The 20,355-nt window shown below is 42.5% G+C and overlaps 1 protein-coding gene across 1 annotated transcript in view; it reads right to left on the reverse strand.

The window, feature by feature from the left end:
- Positions 1–9,424: 9,424 nt before the first annotated feature.
- TM9SF2 (transmembrane 9 superfamily member 2) overlaps positions 9,425–20,355 on the reverse strand; it is a 44,553-nt gene continuing 33,622 nt past the window's right edge. The window contains exons 11-17 of the mRNA XM_015415101.1: positions 19,625–19,744; positions 18,666–18,723; positions 17,925–18,084; positions 17,369–17,520; positions 15,873–15,984; positions 14,367–14,538; positions 9,425–9,706 (exon numbers count right to left, since the gene is read on the reverse strand). Of these exons, the coding sequence (XP_015270587.1) occupies positions 9,639–9,706; positions 14,367–14,538; positions 15,873–15,984; positions 17,369–17,520; positions 17,925–18,084; positions 18,666–18,723; positions 19,625–19,744 (842 nt within the window). The 3' untranslated portion in view covers positions 9,425–9,638. The remainder of the gene's footprint in view (positions 9,707–14,366; positions 14,539–15,872; positions 15,985–17,368; positions 17,521–17,924; positions 18,085–18,665; positions 18,724–19,624; positions 19,745–20,355) is intronic.

The following is a 20,355-nucleotide window of genomic DNA, read 5'->3' on the forward strand; positions in this document are numbered from 1 at the left end:
GTATGATTGCGCCATTAGTGAGGCTGTATACTAGTAGGTGTAATGCCCAGTCCTCTATTCATGTTATACCTCAGCTGAGTTTTAAAATTTGTGTCCCATGCTGCCTTTCAGAAGCTTAGAGCTCTATAGCTGGATCTCTTAGGAGATCTCTCAGGCATCAGCCTACATAGCTTTAGGCAGAAAACCTAAGCAATCATCATCTGGTCATTTCAGCCACAATGCCCATTCTGCAGAACACTGAATGTAACATCCAGATGCCACCAGGGCTTTTTTGGGGTGGGTGGGGGAGAGGTGCTGGAACTCTCAAGAGGGAAATTAAACATTTTAAAAATAATTTTGACGAAGAGATTCCAGAACTCCGTTCTGGTGCATTTCCCCCAGGGGAAAAAAACCCTGGATGCCCCTACAAAAGGGTAAGACTAACTGTTCATAAAAAATAATTTGCATTCTCTAGTCCTTGTAGGTGTGGGGAAACGCGTTAGAAGTGTGTGCGCTAACCTGTCAAGCTGCTTTTTCAGCGGTCAGCAGACAGAGATTGTATCTCAAAACTGCATCCCTCCTGTATCCTGGAATCTTTGTAGTTTCCACCTCTACACAGCCTCCACTTTTCATGATTACTCATCTTTCCTTTGCTTCTTCCAAGATGACCAACAAAAACAAACAAGTGTGCACTTTTAAAAAAATGTGCATTTGAAAATAAATATTTATGTGGATCTGCTTGGGTTGTCCAAAACATGATAATAAAATAATAATAATAATTAAATTCAATCAATGTTGGTCTTCTGGTCTCAGAATTTAGCATTTTCTAATCAAGAGCCTTACATGACTGAATGTAAAGGGACTGTGCATCCCCCTCTTTTCAGAAGAGAGGGAACGTGAGGTAGAAATGCTTTCAAACGATCAACAATAAATCCTGCACTCTACTAGTACAGCCACTGTATCTGAAGACATGTGCATGCACACAAAAGCTTACACCCTGAATAAAACTTTGTTGGTCTTAAAAAGTTCTACTGGACTTAGGGTTGCCAGCTCTGAGTTGGGAAATACCTGGAGATTGGGGGGGGGGTGGAGCCTGGAGATGGTGGGTTTTGCGGAGGGGAGGCACCTCAACCAGGGTATAATGCCATAGAGTCCACCCTCCAAAGCAGCCATTTTCTCTAGGGGAACTCATCACTGTAGTCTGGAGATCAGTTGCAAAAGCAGGATATCTCCAGGCCCCACCTGGAGGCTGGCAACCCTAACTGGGCTCAAACTTTGTATGTCTCCCAGTCTCCCTTGTACAGCAGTCCTTGAGATTTAAGCATCGTGGCAGCTGTCCTGATGCAACAGGAACACACGTAGCATGGAGGAAACACACATTCATTTCTAAAAGGAATTAAAAATGAATTCAAATGCCTGTTTGTTCAAACAACAAAAATGAATGGCAAAAGGAATTCATGAACAAATGCCACTCATTTTCCTGCAATCCAAGAGCCTCTCCTCATGCCTCCTCTTTTCCTCCTTCGCCACTGTCTTTACTTAATTGTGGTAGTCTGGTTCTGATACAAGATGAGAAAATAACCTCCCCCACTCTACTGTTTCTACCACACCTTGGTGCACCCTGGGGGACATAGTTGTCAGGGTGCCAGGCAGACATGTTTACCTGGTTTCTGGAGTCTGGTGGTTGTCCATAAGTCAACTACAACGGCAATATGGCACAATATAAGCAAAAGACAAATTATTGAAACGCTTGGCCATAAAAGCTTACTCCTGCATTTCCAATAACTTTGGTTTTAATTTTTTTCTGTTTCAAAATCACCTGGCATATGATGAATAAAATATATGTAAAAATAAACCGAAGGCTTCTTCATGGATGTGCCAAGGTATTTGCTCAAGACTATAAATAAAACAATGTTGGCCTCTGACTTTGTGTGTGCTTTAAGCAAGCATATTTTGGAGGTATGATTTCATGGGTTCCTTCCAAGCAGGTTTATGATAAAATACTGACCATCAGTTCAGTAAAAGTGGACCAGGTACTGGTGCTTTCTGCTTTTGCACATACACAACCATGTCTACCAGAGTGACTGCTGCGCTCTCCCTTCAGGCATATTTCTAGATGATTTAATTGGAACTAGCTCTTAAGGTGTTGGCAGAGTCTTCCAGTCCTCAGTAGAAGAAACTGGGTTAATTAACCATGAAATATTTTAAGATTCCAGTCAATATGTGGGATCCTCTCAACTCCAGCACACTGAATAGTTGCACAGTAAAATAATGGACTGTGGCAGAGCTAGCTCCTTTGGCTCAAAAATCACTATAACATCACACAGGTTGCGCCTGCCATTATTCTATTACGAATTTGCTATTAAAGGTGTACAAGCCATGTCTTTTATTGCATGTGGTCGCCCTACCAGGAGTAGCGCGGAGGCATTTATAGAACAAAGCTGGTCATATTCTTACCTGATCTGTAGCTTAAAACGTTATGTGTTCTACTGAAATCACAAGAACCGGCCTTTTTGCTCAATCTCACCCAATTCCCCTTCTCAATATAGACCCCATCCCACACATTTTTTCCCCCAGGCAGGTCCCCAAAATGGCCCTTTTGGGTCATCAAAGAAGATCTGTCCTCCCTTTCTCATCAGTGAGAAAGCTGGTTGGATCTATCCCCTTGCCTCTCTACCAGTCTTTATTGGAAAGTGCAGAAATCTGTACTTTTAAAAATATCTCAGGGCTATTTTTGGGCAGGAACGGAGTTCCAGCTGGCTTCAGAGTTGGCCACGCCCACTACAGCCAAAATCTCTACGTGTGTGGCTACAGAGGGAAGGCCTGGACAGCGACACACCCCCCAGCGACTCCGAGGTGGGTGGGCCTGGGGGCCCCTTGGAAGGATCGGGGAGGCTTTTAAATGCCTCCCCATGCCTTCCCCGGCCTGTCCAAGGGCCAGCTTGCCCGGGCTCCCCACAGCTGTGGGGCGCCCAGGCAAGCCAAGGGAAGGCATGGGGTGTGGCCTAATATGCTAATGAGTTCCTGCTGGGCTTTTTCTACAAAAAAAGCCCTGAAATACCTTATTTTGTGACTTACAATTCCCCCCCTCAGAAACTACACAAATGATACCATATTCAAATACGGTAACAGGTACCTTTGATCTTCAACAGCTTTTTTCATATCTGTCAACCTTTATTACTTTTCAGGTGACCTATGGGACAAGACTTATTTTTCTCCTGGCCAGCTGGCAACCATATGAATAAGATGTGACTGGGAAATTGATTGAAAAAGGATAGTGGATAATTATATTATTTAAAACATCTATGCTCAACTGGCCTCAAGATGGGCTCAAGACAGTTACAGCATGACATAAAACATCAAATATGAAGTAAAATAGCAATAAAAAAATAATACATTCAAGAATAATATGCCCCCCAAATACCACTAAAGATCATAGAAACCAAAAATGTGCATTTCTTCCTGAATATCTGTAAAAACAGTTCAATCTTGACTTCCTCTGGTAGTCCATTCCACAGTGTAGGAGGCATGATAGAAAAGGCACAGCTTCTGGTAGAAGAAAAACAGGCAAGAAGCAGCTGACTACAACTGGCACATGAGTTCATGCAGGGAGAGACCGTCCTTCAAATATGCGGGATGGAAGCCATGAAGCACTTTAAAGTTAAGCACCGGCACCTTAAATCTAGCCCTTCTATTCCAGGGAACACATGCCATTCCCCTCTTGAAAATTAATTTCACCAACCAGCATCATCTCTGCTTTGTCTGGATTAAACTTTCATTCATTACCCACTTGATCACAGACACAAGGCACCATTCAAGGCTGAGACAGAAACATTCAGAGGCTGAAAGAATATAAAGCTTATCTGGATTATTTATTTCACCAGTCAACTAAATATTCAAGGACACTGGTGATAGAACTGACTTCTATGGCAATCCACAGGTCAGGTTCCAAACTCTGCATCCATAAAAAAGAGAGTCAAACCCACTGAAGGGCCACCATCTTAATTTCAGTTCCGTATTCTGAATGCTGTTAATAACACTGAGAGGTCAACCATGTCAGAAGCCACCAAGAGTTCTAACATTAAAAATGATGGGCTGCTTTGATTATTGACAGACTAACAAGGGCAGGCCCAACGCCAGACATAAATGGGTCAAAGGCAGATGTGTCGTTCAGATGCATGCTCTACCACAATTCTATCACATTATCCAAATAAGGTAAGTCGACATGCTTATAATAGGCCATGTCATCCCTATCCAAAGAAGGATTTTTAAAGCATTGGCCCAATCACTGCCTATTTCAAAGATTTCGGGAAGACTCCGAGTTAATTTTTTTGCAAGGGATTCCTTGTCACTTTCACCCAAACAAGATTTTATAAGGTGGGAAGGGTAAGGACACAAAGGACAAGTGATGGCTTTTGCAACACCAAGAATCCTATCAGCATTCATTGGCAAGACCTGAACTTCGGTGCAGTGGTTAAGAATGTGGACTCTAATCTGGGAGAACTGGGTTTGATTCCCCACACCTACACATGCAGCTGCTGGTGTGACCTTGGGTCAATCATAAGTTCTTTCAGAGCTGTTCTCTCAAGGACAGTTCTTGAGAGAGCTCCCTCAGCCCCACCTACCTCACAGGGTGACTGTTGTGGGGAGGGGAGGGGAAAGGAGTTTGTAAGCCACTCTGAGACTCATTCGGGTAGTGAAGGGAGGGGTACAAATCCCATCTCTTCTATCTGTACAATGCTGAGAAGGAAAATTCTCTGACATCTCAGGTACCACATCCACCTTCAAATTGGCATCCAGATAATATTGGATAACAGATTATCAGCAACAAAACACCAAAACATCATAGCTAAAAGCTAATAGAGGAGCCTGGCCAACATTTCCCAGGTTATGAGCCACCTTAAAACGTCTGAGCTAAGCAAGATTTCAACTGATGCAATAGTGATGGAGGAAAAACAGCATTCTTCTCTGCCACCTGAGAAGCCTGCAAATGCAATCGGATGTGGCCAGTTTTCCACCAACAAGACATCTCCCAAACCTCTTCACATCCTCTTAAAATCCGTGCTTGGGACCCTGCTTGAGAGAATATGACAACACTGGGGAGCAGTGCTATCGCCCTAAATAATCCATCCTTCCAAGCAGAGGCCAGGGCATCAGAGTCAAAGCCCAGAGTTTCAAAATTCCCCCGACATATTTTGAAAGCCAATTGGATCCATTCGCCTCTGAGGGCGGAATATCCATTCCTAACAGGTCAGCTGCTCCCGCAAGGAGGAAATACATTTAGTTATACTTTCAGCAGATATCAATCAGATCATGACAAGGGCCGAATCTCTAATTTCCCCATCAAAATCAGACAAACATCTCCATCCTATTGGTTTGGTATGCTGTTAGCCCATCATGGCTTGGTGGAAAAGTGATAAAGACAAAAACGCATTAAATCATTTTCATTAGATCACAAGGACATTTGTTTTTCATACTATGCTTTTATGTTCTGAAAACTATAGGTTTTTCAGTCTGTATGTAATTAACTTTGTGTATCCCTCATTTTTCATGTGCTCATTTTGAGTTTATAAAAATGCATAATGTGCCAGAATGGTAGATGTTCTCTGTTTAAATGATCTAAGACTCCTTCAAATGATTCTTTCATTTTGACTTTGTTACAAAGACAGGTTTTTAAAATAATGCATTTGATGTTATCAGAGTAGGAATTAAAAGACTTTGAGAAGACAGGCAAAAAAAGTAAGTTACATGCTTTTAAGATTAAGTACAAGTAAGAGGAAAACTTCTAAAAATGTCTACTCCTGGTGAGAGTTGGTAAGGAGAAAAGTTCTCATCTAATCTTAGAAGCTTTTTGATCTTTTTTTTTCCAGGTTTCAGAAAGACGGTCAGTTCCTTGGAACAAAACTTTTGTAGCTAAAAAAGATCTCTTGGAATTATCCATCTCAGATAAGACTGCGTAAAGAGGTCAAATACGACCATTTCCAATGCACATAGTGCTACTCAGTTACCTGGAAGAACTGGCCTCAAGACCAGCAATGAGCAGGCCAGGTGCTTGGTGATGAACCTCTTACATTTCATTGGTCATTCTCACCTGTCCCCAGAAACTGACAACCCTAGCATTATCCTGTGTGAGACTGGCTGTAAAGCTATTATTTTTGTACAATGTATACAAGATGGAGTGTCCATGCCATGTCGTACCCAACACAACACAGAACGCAAAAGGGACAAGGTGCGTGGTGGGAGAAGCAGCATAAGGATTTAGACAAGCTACTGTCTGAAGGCTTATTTCAATTTTTTTTTAAAAAGTATTTGGTGCCTTAGACTAAGGCTGGAAACAAACATCATGGGATGTTGCGCTACTGTAATTTTTGCTGTTGTTGTTCATTCAGTGTTGAGTCTGACTCTTCGCGGCTCCATTAACCACATCACGCCAGGCCCTCCTGTCTTCCATCGTGCCTCCGGAGTTTGCTTAATGCTACTGTAATTACTCACCACCCAAATCCTGCATAACCAACTTCCTGGGGGTAAAGTCTTCAGCTAGTGCTGTTGTGGAAATTTTTGTGGGCAAGCAAATAAGTCATCTTGTGGCCCCTCAAGAATGCTCAGGTTGGCTGCAGTAGGTACACACTTACGGAATTTAACTAAAATGCTGCCTGGACCAAGACACAGTATTGAAAGAGAGAGGATGAAGGTGAAACATGGGTGATACAAACGTTAAGCAGAGCAAGGAAGAGATGGGACAAGGTGCAGGAGGCAGCTGCAAACATGACACAGTGAGAAAGGGTCAAGATAAGGAAGACTATTCAGTGGCTTCAAATGGTGCAGAAGACGGTGGGTAAGTTCCTGGGGGGTTAAAGCTTATTACACAGAAAGCAATCAAAAGCCCTTGTTTGGCTTCCCAAAAGTTCCCAAGCCTAATCTATGCCACTACCCCATGCACCAGTGGTCCTCAAACCCAGTCAGGAAGACCCCAAAGTGGCTCATGAGGCTGCAAAGGAAGCGACCTTACAAAGGAGGCCTGTAGCAAATTAGGGTTTGCCTCTGAATGTGAAAAGGGCCTGTTGCTGAGTAATGCTATATTATTTATAAGCAATTTAAAAGTTGTAAACTTCCATTGTTAACTTACAGGAGATTCTTGCATGGAGTTATTCTGAGTCCTGAAACGTAGAGCAGGTTGTCCCAGTTCAAGGACCACTTCTCAAAACCAGTTGTGCTGTATTTTAGAAAATACCTCCTCTTCTCATACTCATGAAGATCCCCATACTCTTAATGTAAATGTGAATTACAACACAGTGCCTGATACAGATATTTTATCGTGCACGGCTCCGTTGTTAACTGAACATCTCTCACTGCAACAACCGATCAGGTCCTCTAACAAGTGGCCCCAAATCCCTGGTGCTGGGGTGCAGCACCTGACCCAACGATACTTCCAAACTTGCATCGACACAGGCTGAACACACAGTTATGCCCCCAGCCCGCTGGAGGTCTGAATTGTCCAGATTACACTTCAATTTATTTAACCTCCTTTACCGTATCACTGAGACCTTCTGTCCCTCAAGGGCTCCTCTGTCTTCCAACCTCTTAAAAACAGCACATGTAACAAGATTCATAGCGAATGGCTATGGGGACAGAGCAGCAGTTTCCAAGTCTAGAACGGACTGGAGTGTCTTTGAGAAGCACGACATCCCCCATCCCATCCTGGTAAGGCAGCCCAGAGGGATATCCTTGATGATGGTACTGAAAATTGTTGAGAGGTCCAGAAGAACCAATAAGGATTCACTCCTCTTGTCTGTCTTCCAATGAAGATTATCTGCTAGAACGACCAAAATAGTCCCAGGGCCCAAGGCGAGTTAGAATGCTGACTGAAAAGGATTTAGGTAATTACTGCTTTCCAAGTGTCTCTCAAAACAGACACTTTTGAGGGTTGGGTCAAGACCAAAGAGCAGTGTTACAAATATGATGAATGAATAAATAAAAGCAAAGACAAACAGTTGTAGCAAGATCAAGTAAAGTATGGTTCATTCTGCCCTCAAGGCAGCTCTTAGCTGGAATCCTGGGGTCGTCTGAAAGTCCCATACACAGCCATCCTGCCCTTATTATGGGGCTCCTCCCACAGGTATCAAACATGCGCAGTAGACCCAAAGGCGGAGGCTTTCCTGGTGCAAAGCAGAGAGGTGGATTCCAGCCCTGATACAAAGGGTCAAGGTTTCATCTTACACTACCAACGGGAGCATGAGTGCGTAGTAATACCATGCAGCACATAATTTGCCTCATGTTTTGTTCCCACCATTTTAACACATCCTGGCATCTTGTATAATGTAAACACCAGTTTACACAATACTAAAAATTACAGGTTTGTTAACAAAAGATATTTTTATTGGATTTTTAATATTCAAGCACCTTATGATTTTTAGAAAGAGCATGTTAGAAAAAAAACCAAGGTTCTTTTTTGCTAATTTGTATGAATGAATGAAAACGTGCAATTTAAACAATATTTTAACCAGGTATGCTCTCGTGGAAAACATGCAGGCATCACGAAACAGAGGAACCTGCTACAAACCGAAACAACTCAACACAATGAACACGCTTCCACTGCAAAGATGTGAATTTACTCTCTACATCTAGTAAGCTGGACTATTCTAATGAGAGGCAAAGGAGTGTGCCTGCTTCCTGTGTGTCAAAGGACAACACAGGTATCCATTTTACGTAATATGCTTCATTAAGATCTGTTATGAATATACTTCACAGTGCCTCTTGTTCTTACATTCAGATCTTCTCAACATATCTCTCTGATCTCTTCACTTAGCTGGGTTACTGGAATAGGACTGACACGGCAAACACAGTTCTGAAGTTCCATTCTTATGCCATACATGACTACTACTTTTATGTCATAGGGAACAGATTTTAAAAGAGGAATCAACCAAGATTTTAAACACACAATAAAATAATCTACATAACTTTTTAAAAACATCTCTTGTCAATATATTTGTATTTACAGAATGTTGTGAACTTATTTATAATGTAATGACCCACCGATAATGTTTACATAATTTATTACAGCATTTATTACTATCATGAATATATCAATTCCAGGACTCCAGAGGCACATAGTTTAAAAGGCCAACAACACTGGAACCTAATGGGAAAAAATCACAGAAAAAACCCAAAAAGATTTATGTCCCTAACTCCAGTATAAAACAAAACAAAAAAAATGTTAAAAGTTCAAATTAAAAGCAATACACTTCCAGAGTCATCCTTCAAAAATCATGATAGAAAGCAGTAATTTCTATTCCAGAAAAATAATTAATCCCACCCAACAAACCTAGAAAAACCCTATTTACAACCAAACTTTTATTTAGAAGTATCGTTAAATTCTGCAATGCAGTCACATCGAACTTGTCATTAGAATGTAAAAGTTCTAATACAGTAATATTTACAAAAGCATACAGTATTTAATTCAATCTTCATTAAGAACCGTCAAGTGAAAACAGATTGTAAAGTCACGATACAAATGTTTCAGTGAGGGGAGGGAGGGGATTTATATTCAGTATCATTTGCAAAGTACAGAAATCCAATACTTCAGATAAAGCTTAATTTCTCCAAGACCATGGCTTTACGTTAGGTCACTGATAGCTCCGGTATTGTACATGACAGTTTCTTTAGTCGACTTTTACCACACTGTATATTTTGGTCACAAACCAGAAGCATGCGAAGAATCCAATCGTTCCTACAAAGGAAACACACAAGAGATAAGCATGTATCAAAGCGTATTATAAATACCTAAAATAGGATTCAAAAGCAGAACGCAAATCAATGAGCACCAGGAACAGGATTTCGGTGGGTGGTGGTGGTTTGGGGCTCCCACTGGAGGGGGAGAGTTGAGCAAGTCATATCCCAATGCACTGGATCAAAGCCATTCATACTATACTACTGTAGCGTTTTAATAAAAATGGAAACCCATTTCCCACACACAGTATATTCTGCTCTCAGATCCTCTGAGCTGCTGTGCTATCTGAATGAACCAAGGAGCGACGTCAACTCAACGTCATTCTCCTCTGTACTGTAACGTCCCTGTTTAGAGCTGCAGAGTCGTACCATGAAGTCCTCTTGAGGAGATTCTTCCTGAGCCAGTAGGTGTGGATGACTGAATTGCTGCTGGTCTGTGAAGGACCTCTTTGAAAGACAGATTTCAAACTTCCTTGCCTCCATTTTTATGGAAACACCATTCTAAACTGCAATGAAACGATTTCCCCTACCTCTGCCCTAAAGCAGGCATTCGAGTCTCTGGTGTAGTCAAAATGCAAGTTCAATTCAGGCCAAGTGATAAAGAACAGAATTCATTCATTTAACTTCTGGCTGAAAATACTCCCAGTTTTAAGATCTCAGTACAGAGAGAATGTATGCTGCACAGCCTGATTCTGTACATACTCAGTAAACTGCCAGGGGCAAGGTCCCTGGAGAGGCAGCATAGACATCTTTAAAAATGAATAGCAGTAAATTAATTAGATTCCGGTGGGGTAGCCGCGCTGGTCAGAAGCAGCAGAACAAAGTTTGAATCCAGTGGGGCACCTTTAAGACCCACAAAGTTTTATTCACAGTATAAGTTTTCGTGTGCATGCGCACTTTGTCGGATACAGTGGAGAGAACCTCCTCAAACATTAATTAAGCACTGGGCATTAATTTCAAGTGTCCAAGAAGTATACCCCCAAGTATGTATGCATACGGTTGCTATCTTAATGAATTCGCACCCTACCCAGTGGATCCCCAACAGCAGAGAGAGGCTTTGCTGCCCCCATCCCCCCACCCAACAGCAGGCAAATGTCACCTTGAAATGCCGCTCTTGGGGGGCAGGGCATTCTATGAAGAGGGGAGTCAGAGGTCTGCACCAAAACCACTCTACCATCACCACCCACACCACAAATTTCTCTATGGGAACCCAGCAGATATTTTCTTCTGGTAGTCACGCCTTTGGAGAAAGAGCCACTTCTATCGCTGAAAGATTCAGAAAGCCTATGGTTGTGTGTGCACTTTCCACAACTGAATATGCAGTAGTAGTACTGGAAGGAGGCGTAATATTTGTAGATTGTAATTCAAGCATGTGTGAGTAAACTGCCGCAATAAACAGGCTTCCAGATACTTGATTTAAGAGACACACAATCCTCTGAAAACATAAGCCTCTGAGGACAATTTCATGTAGCTGAAATTTGTTCAGCAACTGCACACTAGTCTTGTGTATCTGAATGGACTTCTTCACAAAAAGTAGTTTTTTTTAAAAATCTTGCTCTTTGAGGCACTTTTTTTTTGCATTTGACAGTATGCAGTTAATTGTAAAATTCTACAACAGAACTTGCTTGCAACAGTGACCACCCCCCCCAGCCCCCCAATTTGGAGGGCACTGTTTCATGCTTTTTTATATGGCTGCTTTAATTTAAATACCTAAAAGTGTTGGGTTTTCTTTTGTAAAGAGGCTTGGTTAAGATAACAGTACAGTAGTTATTTCATGAACCGCCATGAATGATATCACGGCAGCCAAAAAAATTCCATGCTACCTAAGCCACTAATGTTTAACTGACTCATTTACTCTGAGACACTGTGGTGGGCCCAGCTGTGAGTCAGAGATTTGTCACAGAGCTCCCAGGATTCCGCCTGCTGCGTCTGATCAATGACCCGGAATGCAGCGTGAGAAGCGAGCGCCCCAAGCATGTGCTACACCGGCAGAGCAGCAGGGCACCGTCAAAACCCTTCTTGAGGCTGACCATTTTTAACAGATGAGTAAGCAGGAACATAATAGTTTTGATACAACAATTATGAGTCTCTCTTTTTAGCTTTTATATCATCTTGACACGGGAAGCTGGATGCCTTTGGGGCCTTGCGTGTGTAATTCTGGTAATTTGCTGGAGCGCTCTCATTTCAATATAATGAAATGTACTACAGGCTCCTTAGTATACAGCTTCTGTTTTCTTGTAAGCAAATCCATGAAAGGATTTTTTTGGTGTGTGTGTGTGAACAGTAATACCAATAGTATTAACAACTGAACTAGAAGAGGCTCAACACTACAATCTCTCTTCTAGTAAGGTAAAGGTAAAGGTTCCCTTGCTCGAAAGCCAGTCGAGTCCGACTCTAGGATTGCGGTGCTCATCTCCGTTCCAAAGCCGAAGAGCCAGCGCTGTCCGAAGACGTTTTCGTGGTCATGTGGCCGGCATGACTAAACCCCAAGGTGCATGGAACGCTGTTACCCTCCCACCGAAGTGGTACCTATTTATCTACTTGCAATTTCTTGCTTTCGAACTGCTAGGTTGGCAGGAGCTGGAACTAGAGACAGAGGCAATGATATTCCCAGACTGTATGGGTGTAGGAGGGAAATAGAATAATAGCTGGTAATGTTATCACAATAGTGCCAGCTATCAAGACACTTAAGGTTTTGATGCATTTGCCTTGAATATCCAGACATTAAGGTTTTGATGCATTTGCCTTAAACCTTTCCATTTGGAGAATACACTCCATCGAAGACTATACATTTGTTTGTACAACTGCTGCCTAAAATGTAAGGATTAGAAGGATTCAAACAACAATATCAGTAAGAGGGAAATGAATCCGGATTTTGCCATTTAAAACTTTTCCTGAAATACCATGGATCTAACTTCAGGAACGGCACAGCTAGCACTTCAATACTGGCAGGAAACTGCAGCAAGGGAACTGCAGGAGGAGGAGCAGGGAAGTGAAGAGAACAGGTAACCAACTAAAGTTCCTTGTATGACATGATGACACTGGGTTGGATCAAACTAAACTTTCAGCTAATGGAGGGGGTTCCCCATCCCCCTGCAGCAGCATTTCAGGGAGATCGCAGTGGGAAGTGGGAGGTAGGACCATTCCATTCCAATGACAAAACAGCCTCACATGAGTGGAAAATTCAGTCTGGATCCAACCCCTTCTGAGGGTCACCATTTACATTATAATTTTAATGGGCACGCATTTCCACGGTGTACACAAGATTAAGAAAAGGTTCACTTAAACTGTTACAGAACCTTAAATTGTACAATAGTAACACTATGAGACAGAGTCCCTAAAGAGGGAGATGAACCATTTTCTTTCCATTCCATTGGAATGAGCCCAGGTCAATGTCCTACAACTGAGTACTGTATGTTGGGTGTCTGCTTAGGAGGAGGATGTTGCTGCTAATAGGAGATGTAAGACTGGAGTTTTATCACAGTTGCCTGCAGTTATTCTAGACTGAAATAGTGATTTTAGATCCGGGATTATTTCATCAGCATCCTTGGAATTTTAAACTACAGGAACTAGACAGAGATATGAGACATCTTTGTATCGTTGAGAAGATTCTGTGCACGGATTCAGTCAAACTTTTGTGTCAGATATAAACTGGAAAGACTAGCCTAAGAGTCCTCAACCTGGTTTGGTATAGCAGTTAAGAGCGGCGGACTCCAATTTGGAGAACCAGATTTGATTCCCCACTCCTCCACAGGAAGCCTGCTGGGTGACCTTGGGTCAGTCACAGTTCTCTCAGAGCTGTTCTCTCAAGAGCTCTCTCAGCACCACCTACCTCACAGGGTGTCTGTTGTAGGGAGAGGAAGGGAAAGGAGACTGTAAGCCGCTCTTCTTCTTCTTCTTCTTCTTCAGTCTGTGGGCACCTTTGGAATTTGACACAGTGTGGTGGGTGCAGCCACAAAATGGCTGCCACACAAGGCTTGGACTAGCCTCAGCTTAGCTTCAGTCACACAGAGGCTGACCACTGAACTGTGGTGGCAGCTGCTGCCAAAGCAATGTTTTAAAAAAATCTTCACAGCCAGTGTAAGCCCTGCTGGCCCAAAGCCCCACTTGGCCCTGCCCACTTTCTAAAAGCATTCGGTGGGCGCCAGGAAAGGTGTCAGCAGGCATCATGGCGCCCACGGGCACTATTCCTGGGGACCAATGTTCCCTCTAAGCTGAGTTAGTGTGAGCTAGCTCACCATTTTTTAGCCTCTGGCTCACAGATTTTTGACTCAGCTCAGGAAAGATGGCTCCAGAGCAAACTAATGTAGGCAGTAGCCAAATTGGCCGTTCACAACTTTAATGCCAGGAGCTCGCAAGGTAGAATTTTTGCTCACAGGACTCCACAGCTTAGAGGGAACATTGCTGGGGACCCCCTGCTCTAGCCAGTGTTTAAATTGAGAAGTGTCTCTAAATCCCTCCATACAGAATTGCTGGTATAAATATACACAGGTGCTCCTGACACCATACAGTTCTTATACCACACAATGCTACTAAACAAAAATTCGCTTTTCTGTTATCGTATAGGGCTCTGTTTATCAAAAAATCAACACCTTTGCAATGGCATCTGTGTCAGACATTTTAGCGCACTCTGAAGACGCATTCCTGAAAGACATACTTACCTGTAAAAAGGAAGAAGATCAATACCATGATCATCGTGTAGCCAAAGTATAAGATGGTGCTCGCCGTACCCGTAATTTGGAGTTTGGAAAAGAAATAATGTATTGCATATATAAGAAAGTAGACGGCAGTGAAGCCGCTGGTAAGGAATGAGCGCCACTGCCAGTGGTAGTCCTAGAATAAAACAGGAGAAAGTTATAAAGTTAGATGTGTTAAGAAGACAACCTGTGGGTAGAATAACATTTCTTCACTCCATATGAATGATCAGGACAATAAATGCAGCACAGAACGATTTCACACTTAACAGGCAGGCCCTGTATAATGTTACCTTGAAGATTTCTGTAACTTTAAAAGATATTGGTAATTTATAATTCTTTAAAAACACTGGTTTAGGTAGACAAAACTATATACAGCTGCACTCTCAATTTCTTTTCAGCTATAGGCACAGCAGGAGGGACTGAAGGCCTTGCCAAATGGAATATGGGTGGAAGCAGTATTCCATGGAAATGCGTAGCTGGAGTCTGCCTCTGGTCCAGGTATGGGGTTCACCTGCAACCCCTCTGCTGTAGCTCACAATGTGGTAAACAAGAACTTCCCTGGGACAACAGTGCCGGTTTTCCAACTCCATTCCACCAAGTTCCTTCTATTTGCAGCAAGCCTGACTCACCGTATTGCCCCCCTTCTTCACCTTCCCTGTAGTCTCCCCCAACCCATGTGGCTTTTTGTTGAACCAGTCTCACAACTCCAGCAGCCATCTTTCTACCATGGGTGGTGGGGGGTGATCCACAGGGAAAATGCACATCTGCTAGTGTCTTGTGCAGGCATCTAGTTAATATCTAAGCCAATGTTCTCCATATGCACTAAGTGACATGTCATATGCAAGACAATAAACAGAACTGGCACATACTTTGTTGTTTTCAAGTTTACAGGACAATCTTTCAAATGCCACATATATCTAGAGACCCATCAAAAGGGTCTCTTCAAGCTTACATGTTGCAACGTTACAGGTAAACATATTCATACTCAGATTGTTAGCTTTAACTTGTCAGACCAATTCTCGTATGCAATGGATGGCTAACAAGTTTCTAAATTTTTTAAATCAGATGTCTTATTGTTTCACATAATGAGAATGCCTCACAAGCCTACAAGTCATTGTTTCCTTGTGAGTTCCAGTGGTTCCTCCAATGCTAACCTATGGCAATTTCTGCCTTGATGAACAAACAAGAAGCTCTATAGCAAAAACTGTTAAGAGAATTTATAATTGTACTACACGTCTTCATAACACCTGCCCAAAATACCATGAATTCTACAATATTTTCATCCCTGATTTGGTTTGCCACAATCATTGCAGTACCAGGGCCCGCAGAATTTAGTCATTTCACATACAGCATGTTGCACTGGCAATTAGCAGGATATCACCCAAAGATAGGCTTTTTTACTTAGTTTAAAAATCCCAGAAATTGGGGGTGGGTGGGTGCCTTTTAAAAAAAGAATCACCATAGACTTACCTCTGCACACAAATGGAAATAGCAAAGTAGGATGGTAGCTTCAGAACATGTGATGACAAGAATGATGAACACCAGAAACAGGAATCCAAACATGTAATATGTCTGATGAGACCTAAAAATGTAACAAAAGATAGTTTTGGTGCATGTAAGTAGCTACAAGTACTGCATTTTATCCAAACACCCTTACCTTATAAAACAATGAGTGTTAACTGATTCTGGCAAAATGACCTTGTCAAGCAACCTGAGTTACACTCAAGAGACCATGACATAAATTGAACTCCCATGTTTCATGTAGAAGCTGACCATGGACCTTGGAAACCCAAGTCAAAGACTGCCAACACTGTCCCCAGTCTGGCCCAAGACTTACAAGATTCTCTGTGGTATATTAGAACTCCAATGGAAGCTAGAGGTGCCATGACTAAGGATGGGTACGAACTGGGAAAATGCGGTTCAGTTCATGATTCACAGCATGCCCGATTCACGAACCACCATGAACTTTTAGGGGCTAGCTAAATGAACCAAGTTTGATGAAGATTAGATTTCAGGGGTCCAAGTTACACCCCCCTCCAAAGAACATACCCCCAGGAAACTGCTTTCTGGGGAAATGACAGGTGGTCATTTTGAAAGGCACAGGTTCAGGAGCTTCAGGAGTGTATGGAATGGATCCTGTGCAAGCTAGAGCCATCAAAGTTGCAGGGGACCACCCCGGATGCTCCTCTACATGCCCGCCAAGTTCCACCCCGTTACTTTGAAATTTGTTATGCATTTAGATTGAGTAGAGACAGTCTCTCTGGAAATATATTCGTTCACGATCTGCCACAAACAGCTTGAAAGTTTGTAGAAAGTTCATACCGGTTGTCCTGCCACAAACTTCACAAACCACAAATAGGAAAAAATTCATCACAAACTTTAGTTCGTGAACTAGTTTGTGCCCATCCCTAGCCACGACACATGGGACTTTCTCATGCTAGATGGCCATGCAAATCTAAGGCCAAGCAGTTGATCCATTTTTAAGGGCTGCTAGCTCACCAGGAGCTGCGGTGGCTCAAGTGGTTAAGATGATGAACTGCAGGCTGTGGAAGGTCAGTAGTTCAGCAGTTCGAGACCCAGGGTGCCGCATGATGGAGTGAGCTCCCGTCTCTAGTTCCAGCTCCTGCCAACCTAGCAGTTCGAAAGCAAGAAATTGCAAGTACATAAATAGGTACTGCTTCGGTGGGAAGGTAACAGTGTTCCGTGTGCCTTGGTGTTTAGTCATGCCGGCCACATGACCACGGAAATGTCTTCGGACAGCGCTGGCTCTTCGGCTTTGAAACGGAGATGAGCACCACAACCCTAGAGTCGGATTCGACTGGCTTTTGAGCAAGGGAACCTTTACCTAGCTCACCATAGTACCCAGAGAGACTAGGAAGGCAGAGGCAAGTGCAAGCACTGTTTAAAACAGAGAGAGACAATATACTTTATAAGAGGGGGTCAAATGTTAAAATACATAAGCTTACCATATGCTGTTCTGAATGAAGAAAAGCTGGATGAAGATGCATCCAAAGGGCAGAATCCCTCCCATAATGATGCCAGGTAACGGTTTTGTATAAAATGACTGTTCAGGAATCTGACGAGGAATCTGGTTAGTGCGAACTGGATGTTCTATCGCCTTTAAAAAGGGGAAGGGGAGAGAAGAAATCTTAAGCGTAAAGTTATATTTACACATTCAAACACACACCACAATCTGAAGCAAGTATTTAGATCAAAATAGTTGGCAATCGTAACTATGGCTTTTTGTTGAGCTAGGAATCCAGGGCAGACTTAGAACTAAAGACCCTAGTACAAAGGAAATCTGTGATAAGATCTGACAAGTCCAAAACATTCTCCTTTGAAGCTGACCAAGATCTTGATAATTCTCTACATGCAACTCAACAATCCCATTCAGACAGGAAACCCACAACCTTTTAAAGGAATACATTCCAACACTTATTTTGAAAGCGGTTTAAAATCAGCAAGAGCATGATACTTCTAGTGCATTATACCACAACACGCAGTATCAGAAAGAAAACTTACATTCTTCTTAAAACCAAAGTAGGCCCCAATGAATGTCAGCGGTACAGATATGCAGAACCAAAGTGCCAGAACAGCTACCAAAGTACCAAACGGGATGGCTGCTGAAGAGCCCTCGCCCCAAAGAATCAGGTTCATGATAAAGAAATCCGCAAACACCACACTTCAAAAAAACAAAAACAAAAAAATACAAGATTTAAGTTAATATTCACAGTTGATTAATTTCAATGTTACTGAAATCGTGTTACCGCGTATCTCGTTTAAAGTTAAAACCAGGCGACAGGCACAGAATATCAGTCGAAGAGGTCAAGCTAGCCTTTCTCTCTTAATTTAAGAGGACTGAATTCCAGCAGGAGCCGACGTTTCAGCTGAATACCTCCCAATATATGTCTGTCTTAACTACACTTCAGGGGATAACTGCTTGCTGTGATTAAGCAGAAAGGTTTAACACAGGGGCTGTACAATACATGACACCTGCATGAAAGCGGCTACTGTATGGTCCAGGAAGCAGCTTCAGAGAGCAAAACCAAGAATCAGTTTAAAGCAACCTTACTTTAAAATGCTGTTACTTCGGCCATGCTAGTACTGTTCAGTCAACTTGCACGTGGCAAAAGAAAGACAAAGTTTACAAAAAGGACACACAGTGGATTGTTCTGGCACACAATGGTGTTGATATACTTTTCAAATTATTGAAGGCTTGTGTATTTTGGCTGGATGTAATGTAACAAATAGACATTAGCTTACCCAGGACAAAGGAAGGCTGTCAGCAGAACATTGGTCTTCCATTTCTCACCCCCAAATGCTGCATAAAACAAAATCCCCATAGCTGTTAAACACAGTCAAAGGCAGGACGTTCAGACACACCAGCCTGCTTCTTTGAACAGCGTATGGGCAAGCATATGAACTACTGGGAACTCTAAACTGATAAACTAGCATAACAAACCCGAGCTTTTCCCTATTTTGTTCTTCAACATCAAGCTCAAAACTAAAATGTTAGACCAGCATCTTACCTGCATCAGGATTAATTACTGTTACGGGTTTTGGGGTTTTTTTGTGTGCAATAAACAAAACTAGCAGTAATTTATCCTGATCTCACTTCTGGTTAACAGGCATGAATGGGCATTACACAGGTAATGACAGAATTCTGTATTCCACTCTTAAGATTGTTTATTGTTTGATTTCTTCACAATTGTGAATCTCAGAGGCCTCCACTTCAAATCAATGGCTTATGCAATCTCATTCAAATGCAGTGTAGACTTTCCTGCATGCCTAACTGAAAAAAAAAGTGTACATGCCATGCGAACACATGGACATCATTTGAGAAACCCAATAAAGAGAAGGGGGCTGTATTTTCATCTAAAAGTACAAAAAATCCAAAAGCAAAGCAAAAACAGACTTTCTGTGATAAACATGATGAAATTTTAAAAGCCACCAATAGCCTGGCTGCCCTATCAAAATTGTGTCAGCTACAAGTAGAATTAAGCGACAGCAACTGACAGAAATGAAAATATAGCTGATTTGAAAGTTTACAGCAATGAGGATAATCTAAACCTGCAAGCAACCTCTCTTCAATCTTAAATATTTGCCTCTCCCGCCCTGAGGGCAAACACAGAGCAATAAAAAAAAGAAGAAATCACTACTGTGATGATAATTTCACCTAATGAACTTAAGTGCTGTCGCATTAAATAAACTTTTATACTTACATTTGTAGAACCTGGCAGCAACATAACCTGCTGGTGTTCCAAGCAGCACCCACAAGACCACGGCACAGGTCATTAGTGCGCCCCGATTGGCAGGGGACAAAAATCCCAGGCAAGCAAAGACTGGGGGAAAACAAACAGCACAAAACATTATAAGATGGTTCTTAAAAGGCGCTGTGCTTTATGAGTCTCCTCCATATCCACCGTGAACAATGGGTAGGAGTGACAGGATCATACTATGTCTCTGTGCTTTCTCGAGATACTTCAGATTTTCCCTTTGGCAGCCTCTGACCCCTGAGGCCTGATCAGGCTGCCCTGTCACTCAGCCACAATTAAATAACTGGTAGCGCCCTTTTGAGTTCCTATATGGAAGTTCCCGCTGGTCTACCCCCTCTTCTAGGGATATTTCCCCCGCACACTTTCAGTTTTAGAGCCACCTACAGTGAGCTGTTGCTAGCCACAATTAGCATACAACAGTTTGAAACCATTGTTAGAGACCAGTTTTCAAGCTGGTTTGCTACCAGCAATGTTTAGTGAAAATATCTGCTCGGAAGGAATGCCCGCATGAGAGGGGGAGCAGAGGGCAAGCATGTGCGGCACACTTGATCACTTAACATAAGAACATAAGAGATGCCAATGTTGGATCAGGCCAAAGGCCCATCCAGTCCAACACTCTTTATCACACAGTGGCCAGAAATACCAGTGCCATCAGGAGGTCCAACAGTGGGGCCAGG

The sequence above is a fragment of the Gekko japonicus genome, unplaced genomic scaffold (assembly GCF_001447785.1).
Source record: "Gekko japonicus isolate JY-2015 unplaced genomic scaffold, Gekko_japonicus_V1.1 scaffold52, whole genome shotgun sequence".
Taxonomy (NCBI): Eukaryota; Metazoa; Chordata; class Lepidosauria; order Squamata; family Gekkonidae; genus Gekko; species Gekko japonicus.